The sequence below is a fragment of the Felis catus genome, chromosome D2 (assembly GCF_018350175.1).
Source record: "Felis catus isolate Fca126 chromosome D2, F.catus_Fca126_mat1.0, whole genome shotgun sequence".
Classification (NCBI taxonomy): Eukaryota; Metazoa; Chordata; class Mammalia; order Carnivora; family Felidae; genus Felis; species Felis catus.
In genome coordinates, this window is record NC_058378.1 from 64,562,982 (window position 1) to 64,582,954 (window position 19,973).

At 44.1% G+C, this 19,973-nt stretch overlaps 1 protein-coding gene across 6 annotated transcripts in view; it reads right to left on the reverse strand.

Moving 5' to 3' along the window:
* SORCS1 (sortilin related VPS10 domain containing receptor 1) overlaps positions 1–19,973 on the reverse strand; it is a 507,743-nt gene that overhangs the window by 40,106 nt on the left and 447,664 nt on the right. For all 6 annotated transcript variants that reach the window (XM_045040656.1, XM_019813798.3, XM_023240902.2 and 3 more), the window contains 3 exons: positions 12,948–13,134; positions 4,947–5,080; positions 2,617–2,740 (listed from right to left, as the gene is read on the reverse strand). In XM_045040656.1, coding sequence (XP_044896591.1) covers positions 2,617–2,740; positions 4,947–5,080; positions 12,948–13,134 — 445 coding nt within the window. The remainder of the gene's footprint in view (positions 1–2,616; positions 2,741–4,946; positions 5,081–12,947; positions 13,135–19,973) is intronic.

Here is a 19,973-nt window from a genome sequence, read left to right on the forward strand (position 1 = left end):
TCAGAGCCTGGAGCCTGCTTCAAGATTCTGTCTTCATCTCTCTGCCCCTCCTCTGCTCATGCTCTCTCTCTCTCTCAAATATAAAATAAAACATAAAACAATTAAAAAAAAAGATTTTCTAGTAATATGCCTGAAACTCTGACTCTTCATCTAACTTAAGATAAATGAAGGATGTTTGCTCAGAAATTTGGTTAGAGGAGGGAAGACCACTTCCCTGCTCACGCTTTTGATAAAGAGACAATTTTAGTGAAGGTAGCTCATTTGATGGAGAGAGATCCACTCTTGGATGACACCTTTAAAGACATTTTAGGGAGAAGGATAACTAAGCCGGGCAAGTGGGTGGAAAGTGGTTAGAAACATTCCCTCTGGATTCAGATTCCTAGGCTCAATCTGTTTATTATACTTAGCTCATATTTCTACATTTGAAAAATAGGAGTAAATATAGCCTATTGTTCATAAGTCTGCTCAGAGAATTCAATAAAACATCATATGTATCAGGTGCTTTGAACAGATGTTGGTAAGGGCTTTGTCAATGTTAATTTTTACCACTACCATCACCATTATTATTATTGCTGGAGCTGTCATCGAATAGCAGAATGACTCAAAGCCAGTAATTTCCCATTTCTGAGCTACGATTTCCTCTCTGTGAAATGATGGCATGAGCCAGGTCAGGCCAAAGACCTTCTAGGTTTAACGTTCTCTCTGTGGTTCTGATGAGGTTGCTGATAGGCTTAACCAAGAGAACATCTGTTGGGAATCATGGGTCAGTGCCCATTAGTGTCACCTATGACATCCAGGAAGGAAAGAGAGGAAAGGAAGTCTCAGATGGAAAAGACATGAAAGCTATTTAGTGGGGGTAATTTCAGAGCATGGGCCCTGGGTCTAGAAGGGCAGGGTTAGAAGCCCAGATCCACAACATACTAGCTGGGGCAAGTTATCTGTCCCGCTGAAGTAATGAGAGTATTAACATCACCTACTATATGCTAGGTCGTCGTGAGGATTCAGTGCATTCACTGAGCATAGAAAAGAGATGAAGAAGGAAAGAGAGGCAAAGGCACTCCCCCATTTTGGCCACCTGGCTAAGAGGTTGCCTCACTGACGGGACCTTGTTAGGAAAACCACAGCCCTGGTTTGCTCTCACTGTTTGGGCTTAATCAAGCTACTTTCAGGGGCCTGGGGGGGTGGGGGAGGGGAGGGGAGGACGGAGGACACATTATGACTCTTAACACCCAGCCATGCGAGGAATAATGTCCTCAGACTTGTTCAAAAATGCTTATAAATTGCTTTTTGAATTTGAAGGTCAAGTTCGCAAGATGAGCAATGAAAGCAGTACCTGCATCAGAGCCAATTAATTCTGGGACTGGGGCAATTGATAATATCCGGACCACTAGCTAGTTTCTCTTTGTCTCTCTCTTTCTGTCTCACTCCTGGTCTCACCCTCCCTCCCTTCATCCCTGTCTTTGGTTCTCTCTCTCTCTCTCTCTCTCTCTCTGCACAGCATTTACCTTTCCTATCTACTTTTAAATTTTAATTTTTCATGGTGCATATATACCACTTTCATATTAACAATAATTTTCACATTTTTATCATCCACCTATAACACTCAGTGCATACCTATCTATCTTTTGGTGCAGAAAAAAAAATTACCAAAATGAGATCGATATGTATAAACTGTCTTTAATCCCCCATTTGAAGTCAGAGATCCTATCTTTCCATTTCAGTATATTTTCATTCTGTGCAATACTCTGACTACATTCAACTTCCCCAACTGATTAGCAGACTGTTCTGTATCATTGCTTGTTCAACCAATATCCAATCTATGATGATACATGACATCTGCATGATAATGCTTTTAATTTAATCAGAGTATTTTTTTTTAATGATATGTATTTCTGGAAGAGATCTTCAGAATATTTACATATTGGTAGATTCTTCTTAATAATCAAGACTCTTAAAGTTAAACTTTAAATTGTTTGAAATTTATTTATTGTGTGTGTGTGTGTGTGTGAGAGAGAGAGAGAGAGAGAGAGAGAGAGAGCGCGCACGCGCATGAGTGGGATAGGGGCAGAGAGAGAGGGAGAGAGAGGATCCCAAGCAGGCTCCACATTCAGCGCAGAGCCTGATGTGGGACTCAAACTCATGAACTGTGAGATCATGACCTGAGCTGAAATCAGCTGTCAGATGCTTAATTGGCAGAGCCACCCAGGTGCCCCTTAAAGTTGAACAAAAGCCTAAATATTATCTATTTTCTTTTATAATGGGGGTTTTAGTTATTCAAACACCACCAGAATACCAAATGGAATGGATCAACTTTATACATAATGAAACTCATTCCACCCCACCCAGGTGAATGGGTGTAGAGTTGCCCTTTGTGCCCCAGAGCCACTTTCAGGAAACACTCCAATAAGCACCCCCCAGGGTCTTATGACAGCAACTATGCCGGGGAACCACCTCTCCCAAAAGGAGGAGATCAGACTTGACTCAGCTCTTTCTCTACCACTATGCTTTTTTCCCTGGTTAGAGGTCATGAGCCAGGGTGGCCAGTGGGACAAAAGCACCAGGCTAGTTCATCTGAGCTTGGGCCCAGCGACGGGTTAGTGTAGACAGGGCACTCACCATACACCGCGATGCTCTTTGTGTCTTGCAGGATGGCATTCCCAGCAGAGACCTGGACTGTGATGGTGTTCATCCCTTCAGAAGTAAACTTGAATGATATGCTTCCCTCCAAGGTGATCAGAGGCTAAAATGGGTGAAGGCCCAGAGTCAGGGGACATTTGCTCAATTACAGATGAGACAGCCACTAGCTCTGATCCACCAACAAGCCACTTAAGTCAGCAAAGGCTCTTCCTGGTGTGGCCCTGGGTGACCGGCTCCATGTATGCCTCCCCATCATCTCAAGTCCAGGCTAGAAAGGAGCTACAAGAACCACGACCCTAAGTAACTCTGCCCATTCCTTGTGAATATGACACCTCTCTTCCGGTATCTTTACACAGCAGTCTGGGGACACTGGTAGGTCTTGCTGTTTGGTGGGATATAGCTCTCTATCTGTAACCTGCTCAGAGCAGGCAGATCCCTTAATACAAAGAAATACTCAAATCAGACCAAAACAGGCAGTTCATATTAATCCAGATTTAAGCAGTAGTCATTGAAAATCTGTAAGCTTCCGGTTGTTCATCTCCAGGGTGTACCATTTATAGAAAATTACAATGGAACACAGTGATCGTGGACACCAAAACTGTACTATTTAGACTGGAGTGGCCTTGTGTGGCTTGGTTCCTCTGAGAAGCCCTATCAGCAGTTTTTGGAAGTAGCTGCTATGGAAACAAGTACTAATTGGATAGTGGTTTGAGGACTGAAAAAAAGAAAAAGAGAAAAAAAAAAAAGGATTTGGAGTAGTGCCTGTAATATAATCGGATGCTGGGGTCCTGGAGGAAAAGATTATTAGCTTACTGACCTCCCTCAACTCATTCCTCACAAACATTTTTCTTTCCTGTCTTTTCTTAATTAATGTTAAAATCTAAATTCATGTTCCTCCCTGTATGGCAGAGGGAAGACCAAAGCCTGGCATAAGAAGTCTACTCGACACAATCTGTGGAGAATTTGTTTTATGCTGAAAGGTTTAAAAAAAAAAAAAAAAAAAAAAAAAGGAGACACGAAAGAAAGTTGTTTAGTATGTTCACCTTCTAGCACTAGCTTTCAGGCAAATAACTTAGATTTCTCCCCTGCCACTGTGGGTAGTGGGCCCTACTGGGGTCAAATTTATATGCGAGGTTTCAGAAGAAAAAAAAAAAGGCTTCTTTTCAGCAGCTGAGTCAAATTAGCCATAGAGGTGAGCGTTTCCTTCCCCCACCGGGCATGTAGCAGGGCTGGGGTCAGGAGAGGTATCTTCCCTGGGCCTGTGCAAAATTAGGTCTCCAGTGAGAGCCAACATTAAGCTCTGGGGTAGAAACAGATTTGTATTGGAATAAGTTGCACTATATTTGAAGAGCAAAGCCCCCCAGTGCAGGAAAACGACTCTGCTGGAGGAAGATGAAGGGTTCTAGTCCCACCAACTCATCCCTGCGCCCCCTGGGGAGGCCTGAGGCTGGCTGCCTGCACTGACATCTGGAAGCCAGTTTGAATCTCTGAGAATGGAGTCAGTTCAAAACGGAGCTTGCAGCCTAGTATGAGGGGAAAACAATTCCCATGGGCACAGGGAGGCCTTGGATCTGGCCTCTGGTGAAGCCGCTGAATGAGGTGGGGAAACCACCTCCTGTGTGTCCTCCTCATTTTTTTTCTGGAAAATGAAGGGCTTACAGTAAGTGAGGTTTATGGTCTCTATGGAGTTTAAAGGTGTTGCTGACTTCTGGTCACAGGCCATGGTTTTTCACAGGGAAAACATAAAGGGTAAAGCTGTGGCTACGTCTGATTCAGGGTGAGAAGACCATTTGGGGGCTGGGTTGTAGTAAGTATTTGTTGCTTCGGACTCTCTGTTATCCATTGGCTTTTTTTTCTTTTTGTGGACCATTTTCTCCCCTCTCTTGGACCATGTGGTTCCAAGGAGACTGATTTCATCACCTCTTTTTCCATTCCCACCACTGGGAAGGCTTGGTCAATAATACTCCATTCTGGGACATTTGTAAGAACTTCTATGAAAGACAGTTCATTTTCCCTGCTAGGTGGTCACAGTTAAATAGCTCAGGTTGCTGCAAAGGGTCTTTGCAAAGGCAAATCTCACTGGAGAAGAAGGCCAATGTAGAGGAAGATAAGGGGTAGGGGTGGTGCGGTGAGAGACAGAGAGACAAAGGCAACAAACTGTTGAGATGACTGGTGTACTAAGAGCCTGCTCTCCCCGAAACGAGGACTACCCTAGACCCTTGAGTTACAGAAGCCATTTCATTTCCTCTTTTCCCTTCAGCCAGTGTGATCTGAGCTGCCATTTGATGCCGCGTGGAAGTCTGACCCACCTCTGTGTTGTTTCCATACCACCATACGTAAGTGAGGGTGCCCACTTGGCTGGGCCACAGCACTGCAGTTGCATTGACCTCTTTGTTCTTTGTGGTGACAAAGGGAAGAGACAGGTGTACATGCTCCAGGGGACCTGAGGCACAAGAGAAAAGACGAGTCATGGAGAAGGAAGAACTTTCTTTGCTTCACCTTTCCCTGCTCTGAAGAGAATACGTATTAGTTCTGGAAGTCTCCAAAACGTGACAGTCCTATTCCCTGAGGAAAGTGCCAGGGGTTGCCCCTGCTTTGGAGAAAAATATATATTGTGACCCATTGTATCTCAATATTTCCCACTTACTGGTCTTTCTTCCAGGCCTAAAACCTGAGTTATATATGTGTAAAACTTTAGAAATTTACATGTATGAAGTCCTTAAAAGAAGAGCCATGATACGAGACTTCACAGGAAGATGCAAAGTCTTTCCAAGAGGTCATATCTGTGGCGGTAAACAGGATGAAGGAAACCTCATGGAGTCCAGGTGGGTGGCAGGGGAATCTAGTGGTGGTGGTGACTTCACAAATCCCCAAACCACTTTAGATGTGATGATTCTCTACTCTTTGTTGGATTTTAAAGATCTGTGTATGTGTAGACACATATGTGTGTGTGTGTGTCACTGCCCAAGCATATGTAATACCACCTGTTTGGTGTTAAGGTCAGCTTGTCTAGGACAAAGCGTGCATGAGCAGGTAGAGACAGCCCTGTGGTTCTCAGGTTCTCAGGATGTGCTCAACTGAAGAAAAAAATGGGGGGGGGGGAACGATTCTAACTACGGAGGCCCGCTAGGTGGACAATATCATCCACATCCTGACCTTCAACTAATAAAGTTCATGCTTAGAACTCAAAAATCACCGACTTGACTCTGGACTCCATTAGGAGCCAAATGTTCCTAAGAAATTCATCATTTCCTACACGCCCCCCACCCCTTCTGTAATCTCCATATCTTAATGAAAAAAAAAAAAAACAATGTATATCCAGGGCACCAACCCAGAAGCATAAAGTCAATGTAGATTCCTTATTCCTTGCCACTCATTCTATGTTAGAAACCGCGGATCTGGTTTCACAAATACCTTTCAGTTAGAGTTCCTCTCACCATCCCCAATCCTTCCCTGGCTCATACACCTGGACTGTCACGCTCCGTGCAGATCTTCTGGCTTCCAGCCTGCTCCCATGCTAATCCACCCTCCCGCTCTGTGTGTTCACTGCCTGCCTGCCTCAGTAATAGACAAGCTGCACCAAGTGCCACGGTGCCCAGAACAAAACATATGCTCCAGGGTGAAGGTAGAGCAAGTGTAAAGATCCTGAGGAAGAACTGGATCTCCATGTTTGTGGAATAGCAAGAAAGTTCAAGTGGCTGCAGTGAGAGGTGGAGGGAAAGAGTGGAAGCCATTGAGACCTAAGAGGTATTTGTACATATAGCATGTCAGTCCGTGGGCTCTGAACTATGCATGTGGGTTGTATGAGTTCATTCTTGCATGTATACAATTTATATGTTCATACAATGTATGGCAATGACTACGTACCTCTCACCCTACAAACTGTTGTGAGAGTGATTTTTCTAGAAAGCCAAGTTGATCTTGCTTACTCACTTGTTCAAAACTAAATTTCGCATTCCCTAATTATAATGATGACGATAGTTAAGAACTATTGATCTAACATTTGTGAGACAGAGAACACAGGCTGCAAACTTTTGGAAGGTAAGAGTCTTTCCTATTTACCTTTATACATAAAGGCTAGCATAGTTCCTGAGATGTAGCAGATAATCGAGTGTTTTGCTGGGTAAATAAACAGACAATGCAATTTCTTGTTTCTGCTTTTGTGTATGCTTCTCTCTCTTTATAGAATTAGAGTCTGGGTGACCAGAATACAGGCAAGAATTGATTTCCTGGTTTATAAGCCATATGATAAGAAGTAGTTGTTCATAAGTCAGAACGGTTCAATACAATAATAAAAGGGCAGCATTCACTGAGTGATAACTATGTGCTACGTATTCTGCTAATGACCCTTTTGAGTCTCATTTGCTCCTCTCCACAGCCTTATGGAGTAGGCGATACTATCACGTCTGCTTAGAGATGAACCAACAGAGGAAAGTGACTTTCCCAAGGTCACGCAGCCAGGAAACATCCATTCTGCGGTGTGAACCAAAGAAGTTTGATTTTAGAGCTCATGCTCTAGCCAGCTGACAAATGCTCAAAAGACCTTTCCCTTTTTAACAAATTAGCTAGTAAGAGTCAGCATCCACTGATTACTTAAATACATTCCAGGCACTGGCAAATGCACTTTATACATGTTCTCATTTCTTACATGGCTCTTGCTGTTTTGCTCCAGCAGGCTAGGCCCTGTTCTGCGCTGAGGCCTTGGCTTAGACACCCCTCTCGAGGCACCTGCCAGTCTTCAAGTCTCAGTTCCAGGAACCACTCTTCTGGAATGCTCTTCCTGACTCCCCTGATCTGAGTTAAATGACTCAGCTAGAAGACAAGGACTAGATGAGCTTTGTTAGACATGCCAGTTCCATTCTAACGGGGTTCATTGTCTCTCTCACATATGAGTACTTAATATATTTTTATTTTTTTTAAATTTGTTTTAATGTTTATTTATTTTTGAGACAGAGCATGAACGGGGGAGGGTCAGAGAGAGGGAGACACAGAATCTGAAACAGGCTCCAGGCTCTGAGCTGTCATGACCTGAGCTGAAGTCAGCCGCTCAACCGACTGAGCCACCCAGGTGCCCCATTAATATATTTTTAAAGTCAGAATATCAAAGTGAGGATGGTGCCCGTGTCCTCTTAATGGCAACAGTTGAATCTTCTTAGTGAAAAATGGTCACTAATTCATTCAATAGTTTTAGAGTGCTGCCATATGTCAGACATTATTCTAGGTGCTGGGGACACCTGGTACTTGGTGGGGCTTATGTATTATTGAGGGAGGCAGGCACTGAACACACAAAGCAGGGGTACGTGATAGAGTGCTAGTTTTGTGGCTCAGAAGAAATGACATTGGAGCAGTGACCTGAATAAAGTGAAGGCGTGCACTATTTGTGATGCATCAGGGTGAGGGTAGAGCAAGTGCAAAATCTTGAGGAGGAAGTTTGCTTGCCATGTTTGAGGACTAGCAAGAAAGCCCAAGTGGCTGCAGGGGAGAAATGGAGGGAAAGAGTGGAAGCCAAGGAGACCTAGGATTCAGGATGCATAGCATGTTGGCTTGTAGGCCATGAAGTACACATATGTGTGCATGGGTTCATTCAAATGTGTGCATTTTTCCTTTCATATTCCCACCTTGTCCTCTTGTATTCATTTACTTTTTGTGCATTTGACATACCTAGTTTCTGCTGCCCCAAACCTAGCTTTTAAGCATCTCTTCTATGTACAGAGGGTGCAGTCTGAGCTAGGGGAGCCGTGGAAGCGAAACTCCAGTCCCTGGAGGCCCCCAGCTGGCTGGCTGCTCTAAATCCAGAGCTGAACAGGCTGGCAGAGGTAGCTCCATGACAAACGTGCCTGTGGTGCCGAAGAAGGGCGGCAGGTGGCGCTGCATCACTCCATATGAATCTTTGCTGCAAGGTGGTTGAGGGAAATGGGAAATTACTTGTGTGAATCGGGTTTCCCTTCTCTTTTCTTGTTTACTCCTAATGTGCTGCAGGAAGCAGCTGACGCCTGTGAAGCTGGACATCGTGCACGTGTGTGTGTGTGTGTGTGTGTGTGTACACGTGCAATTACACACACAATGATCGTTTGGGACTGACTCTACCATTTGTCCTGGAGACCTCTGACTGTAGAATTGAATATTGTGTATGCATTACATTGATGTTTGTCTGAAATGTAAAAAAGCTCTAGGAGAAACTAAAGTAGTTCAAAGTATAAAGATGAAATCCTAAAACAGAGTCCCTTAAACTGCAATGTGCATACGGATTATACTAATCCGTATTTCTAGAAATTCCAATACAGCAGGTCTGGAACGAACACTGCATTATTATCATGCAGTTCTGGGGCGGGTGACTCATTCAACCACGCTTTACAAAACTCAAGTCTAACATTTGCTGGCCAAGATAACAATCACGTGAAAAGTTGCAAAACTACATAGGTTTTCAACAAACTGATCACTTCACCCTAAGGTAAGAGCAGAAAGGCATCTGTAAATGGTACCTATGTTAGGAGGTAATTGCAGAGAGATCTAGAAAGGACTACAAAATCTGGTTCAACTACTTATTTTTAACCTTTCATTCTGCTAATCTGCACAGTATTCGGTGACTTTTTTCCTGCAAGTCTGGCTGAGATGGGGCAGCTTTCTGAGCAGAAATGTGCGTGTCCTCTAAATTCTACCTGCTCCCACCAGCTGAGGCCAACACTGGCTGCACCACCACGTGTCCCGTTAGTTTGCAAACTAGCAGAGCACAGTAAATACTATCCCCAAGAACTTTCTGTCAGGCTACCACAGATTACCCAACCTCCCAGTGGGAACGGCTCACCCACTCCTGGAAACTTTACAGCAGGCACATCCTCTCCACTTGTTTCTGATGACTTCTGCAAACCCGTATTAAAAACTAAAACAAGAACAAAACCAAAACTCTCTGATTTGGACTCATATCACCTTTCCGACTTGGAGGGTAGAGAGAATCTTTCTTCAAGACAGGAAATGGGGGAGAATTCTGGGCAAAGGGGAGGGTGTTAGTGAGAGAAGCGGAGGGTAGGCTTGGCGAAATGACCTAAGGGTTGCTGCTCAGAACCCACTAAGTAGAAACGCACGTGCTCCTTTGTGATGATGGGAAATCAAGCTTTGCTAGTTGACAGGTCACAGCATATTTTGCTTGAAAGAACCTTTAAGAAACAAGATGTGCGTTCCTCACATGACAGCAGAAAATCTAGGCTCAGAGAAATGGAGTGACTTGGCCAGGAGTTTGGGCCAACTCCCAACTCAGTCCAGTGTTTGGGTTTTGTTTTTTCTACAAAGACCACCCCCACCCCTGCCCCCATACCCTGGTACTGTGGCCCAAAATGGCCAAGAGACCCTTCAGGTTTGAGATTTGGGGGAAAGTTAATCAATTATGGTCTTGTTCTGACTTCGTCTTAGTATACAATGGTGTCAAAGCACTTCTCCCATCTTTGTTTGCTCCATCTGCAAGAAAGGGCCGATGTTGCCTGTCATGGTACAAGTGTCAGGAGAAGCAAAGGAAGGCATGTGCCTTTGCACAGTGACATGAACTTTAGGAGAGAAGTGGTGACGTGAGCAAATATGTCAGACCTGCCGAAACTGCTTATGATGGGGGTTTTAGATGTATGTGAGTTAAAGAAAGTTTAGAAAAATCCTGTTTTGATGCAGTTAGTAAAAAAGAGTTTATTCTTATCCCCAAGGCCAGGCTTAGAAAGGGTTCCATTACATGAAGTATGCTTATCCAACCACTTAACTCAAGATAAGCCTAACAAAATTGTGATCAGAACACAAAACTTTCCAGGGGTGCCTGGGTGGCTCGGTCAGTTAAGCATCCGACTTCAGCTCAGGTCATGGTCTTGTGATTTGTGAATTTAAGCCCCCCGTGGGGCTCTGTGCTGACAGCTCAGAGCCTGGAGCCTGGTTCAGATTGTGTGTCTCCTTCTCTCTCTGCCCTGCCCCAACTTGTGCTCTGTCTCTCTCTATCAAAAATAAATAAATGTAAAAAACAAAAAATTAAAAAAAAAAAAGAAGAACACAAAATTTTCCACTACTAACCATCTGCCATTAAGGTGAAAGTCAAAGTACTGAGCCACTCACTCAACTAGGCTAATGAGAAAAAAAAAAAAAAAGCCACTGAACAAAGCAGTACATTTCTTCTAGAAGCCATGGCTTCAGCAACCTTTAATCTCTGTGCTGTTTTCCTTCCCAGGGTTGAGTAAGGTTGGGAGAAAACCAGGTTAGGGAGCCAGCTCTCAGAGGATCTGATCATGTTTAAGGGGTGAGGAAGAATCCACAGGGTGATGAAGAGACCAAGGTGTGGATGATCTATGGGAGAGCCTGAGAAACTGCGACACAAAGCTAGTGCTGAACTTGAACTCGGTATTTACACATGGTTAGCATGTGGTAGATGTTTCATACACAGGCGAGATATGGAATAAAATCACTGTAATTCTTCAGGAGAGCCTGAATGGCTGTAAGGATAAAATCCCCCTTACAGAATAAGCCATGGAAAAATGACAGGTTGCTAGGTAGGTGGCCATTCTCAGCAAAGGTACCAGCATTTGTGTGGCAAGTTAGTTTTGCTACTAATAACCAATGTTGGTGAGGTACTTCTGAGAGATTTTCTGATTATTCCTTAGTAAGAAAGATTATTTCTTAGCGAGAGGCAACTCCAGAAAGTCCATACAGGAGAGCCTGGGGTGGGGCAGTCATGGAGTCAGCAGGAAGGGAGCCTATGGAAGGCACCTTGAACCTATGTAGTGGTACAGCAAGGAGTTCATGTTCCTTCAGGACAATCTGTGAAGGAGTGGAGGGGATAAGGGTTGGGACAATCTGTGAAGGAGTGGAGGGGATAAGGGTTGGTGGAGACAAGCTGCATCACTGACAAGACTGACCTCAGTGATCAAGAGCTGGCACTCCTGAGTCTGCAGCCTGGCTTTGCCAGATAGTAGGTCTACAAATGCATTATTCAAATTCCCTGACACCCACAGCTCTTTGTAAGTAGGGTTTCTAATAGTGCCTACTTCCTCAGGTCATTTTGAGATGTGAGATCATACATGCAAAGAGCTTGCTTAGCACAAAAGTGGGCACATAGTAATTGCTTCATAAACTTTAGCTGAAAAGAGGCAGGAGGAGTGGGCACACTGGGAATCTTGTACAACTTTGCTTCAACCCAAAGGAGGGAGGATGCGTTTCTTCAAAGCCCTTTTGTCATGAGTGTACAGGAGAGAAAGATCAAGAATTACTGGTACTGCTGAAATCCTTAGTAATTAACAATCACTTGGGGAATCCCTGGATACTCTTGTCCTCCCACTAGACCAAAGAAGCTTAAGAAAAAAAGATTCCAGTTGGTATGTTCTGTACTCAGTTTAGTTTCATGGGCCAGGGGCAGGTGGGAGGCATGGGATACTGCCTGGCCTTAATATTCTTCGCTTAGAATTTGGAATTAGTTTGGACCAGGCTGTCCATAAAAGGAGCTTTCATTTTAGGAGGCCAGTGCCTTCTCCATTAGGCCACCGGGGCTTCACATAGCTACTTCCATTCTAAAGCAAAGCATTCTGTAGCAATCTAAAGATGTCCTAAGCCTGTTTGGGGATGCCCCCACCCCTGCCACAAGGGGCCTTCATGGCGCACGTTTGTACTACACGCAGCTTAGCAGCAGTCATGATGTCGTCAGACTTAACACATCTTTAGATTCCTCCGTGGGGCAAGCGCTTCGACACCTCTTGGAACTGCTTCGTAAGGCAGCTTCCACAACACTGTTTACACTCTTTCCCTCTCTTGACACCAACTTCTCTCTAGCACCGAATCATCACGGATAAAAGCCCAGGAAATACACTTTCAAAACAGGAGCACGAGTCTAAAAGAGTTATCAACAGTGAGGTGTATCATGGGAAGAGAAGAATAATGAGATGGGGAGAAATTCCATCACTAGTGCTAATTCTCAATGCAGTAGACTGAGCCATACATGGGAGTTGTTTTCAACGTTTCTCGCTTAAAAAAAAAAAAAAGACAAATCCATATTCAGTCAAATAGCTCAGCAAATTGCTTAGGCCCAGCCATAGACACAGGTGCTTGATCTCAGAAGCATCTGGAAGAGGCACAGGAAGTGCCATGAGACCAATTTCAGGCAACGCAAATTCTAGGATTCTTCAAACTCTGTCCCCTGTTTTTATTTTCTCCCCATTTGGCTCTCTTATTCTCCTCTCCCCTTCTACTCAAAGACAACTTGTGAGCTGCTTCTAGATACGACATTTGGGGTTATATTTTAAAAGGACACGGCATTTAAAATATGTCATAAACCAACAACAGTAATAACATACAAGTTACATGTAAGTACAGGACGGCGCTGTCCGACCCCAGACCGTTGTCCACCTGCACCGTCACTCGGAAAATGCCCACGTTGTGATAGACATGTTTGATGCCATCTTCCATGGAGCTGAGGTTGACGTAAGACACTGCCACGCCATCACCAAAGTCCACTTGGATGAGTGTCCTCTGGACGTCACCCTGAAAAACAGCCCAACATCAGGAAAGGGGAGTTGGTACTTGCTGCCTCCACTCTACGGGCTTCTCCTGGTTCCTGGCTCTGGGGAAATGGCAGACTCTGGCTCCCTCCTACAGCTGGGAGCGTCTGTCTGTGTTTGACAGAATCCCTGTGACATTCCCTAGCAGACAGGAGCTTACCAAGATGGACGGTCTCCAAATTTGAAGGGCACTGATGACCGAAAGTTTCAAGGTTTGGAAAAATTCAGTGTTCGTTAATCAGCTCTAATTTGATATTCAATTTCTCAGAGGGATTTGTTTATGCTCTTAGCATGCATGTGAATAAAAGGTATACACACACAGCTTTAAAAATTCAGCCTACCCCACATGGTCACAGACCTCTCCCATGTGTTTGGAACCCCTGGGCCCCTTATTTCTGGTTCCCTAACCATATAAGGAGAAGCATAAAAGACATCTTGCCTCGCACCTGATATGGCATTGGACTCAGCCCTATTATTAAGATAATAAAGGTTAATGCTTTCATACTTCAGCATTTTGTGCTATCAGAATGATAACATTTCATTCTTCACAGAATCTTAGTTGGGAGAGAGAAAAAACAGGCCAATATTTGTCCATTTTACAGGTGGGGAAGCTGGACGTTTTAATGATCTGTTCAAGGTTAACATGGCTAATTAGCAGCAGACCTGGATTTGAGCCCATCTCCCTGGATTTGCATCTCATTCATTACAGGTGGGTAGAACACTGATGGCTCCCTGTGCTTGGATCCCAGTGTGCCAGTAACAGGCTGCATGACTTTATGCATTCAGCCTCCTTGGGTGTCCATTACCTCATCTATGAAATGGGCATAAGAATACCTTACTTTCTTAACTTGAAAGGTTGTTCTAAGACATGTGAGTTAATCAGTCATCTGTAAAACTCTGCTTCAAAATAAATTACTGTCAAGACAACGCAGCTGTGAAGGACCTGCCATAACCCTTTTTACAGCTGGATTGGAATCCTACCATTCTAATATTCCCACCCGGTAGGCCAGGAGAGGGAGGATCAGGTCTGCTTTATGAAATCCGGGACCTGTAAGAAAATTGCCTTTTGGAATAACAGCAGAGATTATTTAGGAACAAAGTTGCTTAGACCTTAACCACAAAAAACAGCTTCCTTCCCATGCAGCCCATCCTTTATCAAGTTTCAAGTTTTCTTAGCTTTTCCCATTTTAACTGGGAGAAAAAAACCTAAAAACAAACAAACAAACAAACAAACACCTTTTAAATAAAAAATATTTTCGATTAAGTAAGGTTCATCTGGTATCATATTTTTTTGAAAAGGCCAAGTTTAAAATGCTGACATTTAAAAGGCTAATTCACAAGGAAAGGAAAAGCCGTTCAAATCCTATGAATCTCCATGACCTACTGTTCTGTTCTATGCCCAGCCAAGCACTGTGTGGGGGGCACACTAGCTAACTCTCAGTAGGGCATGGGCAAGAACTCTCCCCTAGGGTGGGAGAAAGAAACTCCATTCAGAACTACAAGACAGATTAGCCACAATCCCAGACATGGTGCAGTTACCTGAATTCCCTTCACTAATAAATATAAATGTCAACCATTCTTGCTGACTTGTCCTTCATTTGCACAAATCAGACTGATCAATTTCTCATGCTGTTTCTGCTCATTTCTCTCATGTTTTCTGGATTTTCAACAGAGTTGCTGCCAGACAACCATAGGTATGGGCACAGAAGAAGAAACCACCTTAAGATCTCACATCATTTGGGACAAGTGTCCCGGGAATTATCAGGAATAGCTAGGGTTAACTGGGTTAACCGAGGAACAAGACAGGCAATATAATTTCTGAGAGGGCGAGAGGGAGCTAGCAGGAGAGCTCAAGCAAACTAGTGCGCAGGCACTTGAGTAGGAGGGAGGGGCAGGAAGGGAGAAAAGGAGAGACTGGGAGGGACAGTGAGGGAGGGGGAGAGAGAGGGGAAGGGGTGAGAGGGAGGGAGGGAAGGAGGTAGCCAGGGAGGGAGGGAGGGAGGGAGTTTGAGACAGAGACTGAGAAAGAAAGAGAAGTTTAGGAGCACCTGGGTGGCCAGTCAATTAAGGATCAGACTTTTTTTTTTTTTAATGTTTATTTATTTTTGAGAGAGAGAGTGAGACAGAGTGTGAGCAGGGGAGGGCCAGAGAGAGAGGGAGACACAGAATCTGAAGCAGGCTTCAGGCTCTGAGCTGTCAGCACAGAGCCCAATATGGAGCCTGAACTCCAGAGCTTCGAGATCATGACCTGAGCTGAAGTCGGACACTTAACCCACTGAGCCAGTCAGGCGCCCCAAGTGTCCAACTCTTGATATCAGCTTAGGTCATGATCTTGTGATCAGGAGATCGGCCCCCCATGTGGGAGCATGGAGCCTGCTTAGGTTTTTCTCTCTCTCCCTCCCTCCCTGCCCCTCCCCCACTCACAAGCGCTCTCTCTCTCTCTCTCTCTCTCTCTCTCTCTCTCAAACATTTAAAAAATGTTAAAAAAAAAAAAAGAAAGTGAGCTAAAGGGTTGGTTCTTTGTGGAGACAGAATGGACATCAGGTAACAGTCACCATTTGCAAGAACACAGAGGGGAGATTCACAGCTCAGCTGATTCTACCTTAGCCCCATGCAACTGGGAAAAGTACAACCTTGGCTGCCCCTGCTGGAGTCCACCTGCCTTGCCCTTCCTGTCTGGTATTCACCGCTCTGCTTTTGTGGGCCTGGATTTAAACCTCTTTCAGCACTTAAAACTCTTCCCAAGTTCTGTCTGGATGACTACTGTCTGTCATGTTAGCCTTCTGGCCTGACAGCATTCTTAATTATCCAGTCACGACAATGCTCCCCATGCATTTAATAGACGAAAGAAGAGAGCCATGGTGTTGGGTCTAATGTTTCAGCAGGGCTGACTTCACAGGAGAATCATGCTTTTAGGGTATTAGGTCAGGTATTAGGAAGATCTTTCTCTCTCTCTCTCCCTCCCTCCCTCTGACACGAGTGCAGGCCCCCGGGCTTGGTACTCTCCACCGGGAACCAAGAACTCTGAGGGGCCAAGGTAGCAGATTTTATTCCTGCTGTTGCAGCTTTGCCCACTCAAGCGGATCAAACCAGATGCCATACTTTTGCCCTCAGAGGCTCTCAGGTGCTTCCCAAGCCTAACACAGCTGTACCTGCTTCTCTTTGGGGCTCATCAGTCATCAGCCTCTGACTTCCTTGGGCTGAAATTACCATCTGAGACAGAGCTGCCAAGTCGTTTCAGAGAATGAGAAGCAGGGCAAGGGCAAGAGAGCCTAAGTCCCCCATCACCATTTGATTAGGCACACTCCCCTACTCTGACTGGCTTTCTGGTCATTCATTCAACCAACCAATGAACCAACCAACCAACCAACTAACAAACCAACTAACCAACCAACCAACCAACCAATTGAATGGTTGCTTACTGAATGTCTATCTTGTGTCAGGCATGATATGGGAAAATGATGGTAAGTAAATTACAACAAACCAAGCAGAACAGATGTGGCCTATCGTTTCAGTGAGACAGATTAAATAATCAAACCTAAGTAAAAAGTTATTACAGGGAATGACATCGTGTTGCAAGTTGTACAGTCGGGAGAGGTGGAGAGCTAAAAATTGGATCTGATTGAAAATTTCCAGGAAAGCTTCCCAGATAAAGTTATATCTGAGCTGTGATGACCTGAAGGGAAGCAATAACTTATCTAAACAAAGGACACCAGTGACTGACATGGAGGTGAGGAGTCCAGGCAAGGGTGACAGAGGGAGCCAGATGTCCAAACGCCCTGCAGCAGAAGGGGGCTGGTATAATCAAAAGAAGTTAAAGACACAGGAGGGACACATTATTAAATCAGACTGAAGGGGAAAAAAATTACATTTGGGAACTTGGGGCCTAGTTTCTGATTTTTATTTTGTTCCTAAGAGCAATGGGAAGCCATTAAAGTGAGGTTTAGTGGAAGACGGCATGATGATGGTTTTAATTCAAAAAGATCACTCTGGTTACAATATGGAGGGTGAATTGGAAGGAGGCCCAGGTATTCTGGGAAGCTAATTAGGGGGTAGCTCAGGGTAGATGATGGGAGATTGAGATATGAGTTGCAACAGGAAATTACATGTACCTGCCTGTCAAAATTAACTCCCAACATGTATTGGTTTTGAAAGCAGTGAATCTCAGATTTTGCTATCAGCATCTCTTGTAGAAATTAAAAGAAAAAATGCTGATGCCCAGTTACCACTCAAGACCCCTCCCCTCTTGGCTCGGGGCCTCTGGGGAAGATGCTCAGTACTGCTGGGGTCCGAGAAGGTCCAAAGAGGATGTTGGACTGTGCCGAAATTTGAAGCCCGTGGGATCGAATGGTTGAATAGTAGGTTTTCTTGTCATTTAACCCATCTGCAGATGAATACAGCACGGCACCAGCTGATGCTATTCTCCTTCCATCTTGGCATGGTGGTGAAGCCTTCCCAGGATGTTTTCGAGGTCTAAGTGTGAAAGGTGCACCAACAAGGCCAGGAATGAAAGAACCGCACTTGTTGTTCAGTGTCTGGTGCACAATTACATGCAAAAATTCCACACTATCTGTGGCCAAGATTAGTTAACTTCTGGAGGAAAACGAGTTGCTGGCTAATCCATAAGTAGTTGGTATGAACTCCTTGGTGCTGAGATGTGTCCTTACTGGCTGTGCCCTCAGTGCCTGATGCAGGGCCTGCAGATCATTCTTTTAATTCAACAAATTTGGACTATTGCCCATTTGTTTGTTCACTGGAGTGCTTCCTTATATATTATCTCGGTTGGCTGTCAGGAGTCCAGGGAGATAGCAAGGGAAGATGTTCTTTTGCTCTGCTACACCAGGAGGACTGGGGCACAGACGGGTTAAATAAGATGCCTGAAACCCCACAGCCAGTGAGACTTAAGGGTTTAAGATTATCTGTGGTTGAACTTTATCCACGCAGTTCAGTCCTTGGTGATCTTCCTTAATTGAAAGTTACTTGTAATCGTTTCCAGCGAGAGAGAAAGATGATAACAAAGGCAAGGCATCACTTTCTTTTCCTGTTAGACTCCATCCCTGGCTTTGGCTCCCCAACCCCCTCACCCTGACAACAGCTTTGTTTAGAAGGAGAAATATGGATTGACGTGAACACCATACTACATTCTTATGTCTTCCTTCTGGTGAAGCAGTGTCACGATGAAGCCATAAAGAGAATAGACAATATGGGGAACAAGAGGTACTCATAATTCAGCAGTCAGGAAAATGTGTGTATAATTGAGAGTTACTTCAATTCAATAAACCACAAATCATCATTCCTGAAATGGAACCTAGGCTGGCAAATATCTAGGCTACCAAATAACATTTTTTAGACCTGCTGCCCTTTCGTCATGTGCCCTGATATAGATATAGAACTATTAGCTCAAAAGATGTGCCCAAGAAAAGCACAAAAGCCACATGAAATCCATATGGGGATTCTACAAGGGCATCACTGACTTCTGTAATAGAAAAACAAATATATCAAACGGCCACTAAGGAGCCGAGATTAACCTGAGGAATGGAAGGTGTATGAACCTATCAGTTCCTGCAACATGGCTTGAGAGGAAAATGGGAAAACAAATGCTATAGTAACTCAACACTGACAGCCTCGTCCCAAGATGAGATTCCAAGACACTCCTGAAGGCATTATAGACTCACTGCAGATAGAAACTGGGCTCATACGTCAGGGTCTGGCCCCTGCAAAGCCTCAGCCTTCACAAAAACTCAGTTTTGTGAAAGGGAGCTTAAAGTTCATGTGGCAAAAAGTACGATGCAGAGAATTGACTTGAGTATAACCCATTGTTGTCACAAACAGAAACACAACAGATAACAGTATACGTACTATATGTGTGTGTTCTTACGAGCATAAAGGTGATGGTAAATACAGTGCAATCTGTTAACACTGACTCCATGGGGGGCAAAGAGATGTGAGGTGCAGACAGAGACCAGCACTTAGGATTAAAAGAGGGAGGGAGTAAAGAAGAGAAAGTAAAGACTTCATCAAATTTCAAAGGCGGGGGGTGGAGTATGGTACGACACAAGAAATACCACAAAACACACCATTCTATTTCTACCATTAACGTAAATGTTTAAATATTGACTAGGTATATGAGAAACAACCAGAAGGGGACACAGATTGATCATAGATTGATGAGGGAGTAGAGCCAACTTTGGTCTTAGATTTCTGTTCTTTCTAAATGCTCTTTGGACGACAAAGTACAATCAAAAAATCATCAGACAGCATTGAATGACAGAAACAAAAATAAGATATTTCAGCCCTTTCTAAGACTAAAAATATTTAGCAGAGTGGGGAGCACAAAGTAAAAGTAACCCACCTGTGCGTTGCATAGCCTACTCCCAGTAGGTTTAGTCAGACTCAGGTTAACAGAATCTCAACAAGAAACAGGAAAAGAGATCACTATGGTACACTGAGCCCTGGCTATCAAACAGGAGGTTTCTTCAGCTGGTGGAAATAAGTTCATGGGAGCAGTGCTATCCACCTTGTGCTTATTCAGTAAGAGTGAACTCTGGCAGGTGACTTCTTATATAAAATATGCAAGTAAGACTATTCTAGAACATCTCCTGGTAGTCGCTAAGAGAAAAGACAGCATTTCTTGAAAGTTCACTGTGGCAGAAATAATAACTGCTCTCTGTATAGTATCTCATTTAATCTTCAACCCCAAAAGACTGTTAAGATTTGCCTTGAGTCCCAAGACTAGTTTGAACCAAACTCTCTCTTCTTAACTCCAAGTTCAGCACTCCTACTACTGGTTCACAACTGAAACTATTTTATTGTGCTCATTCC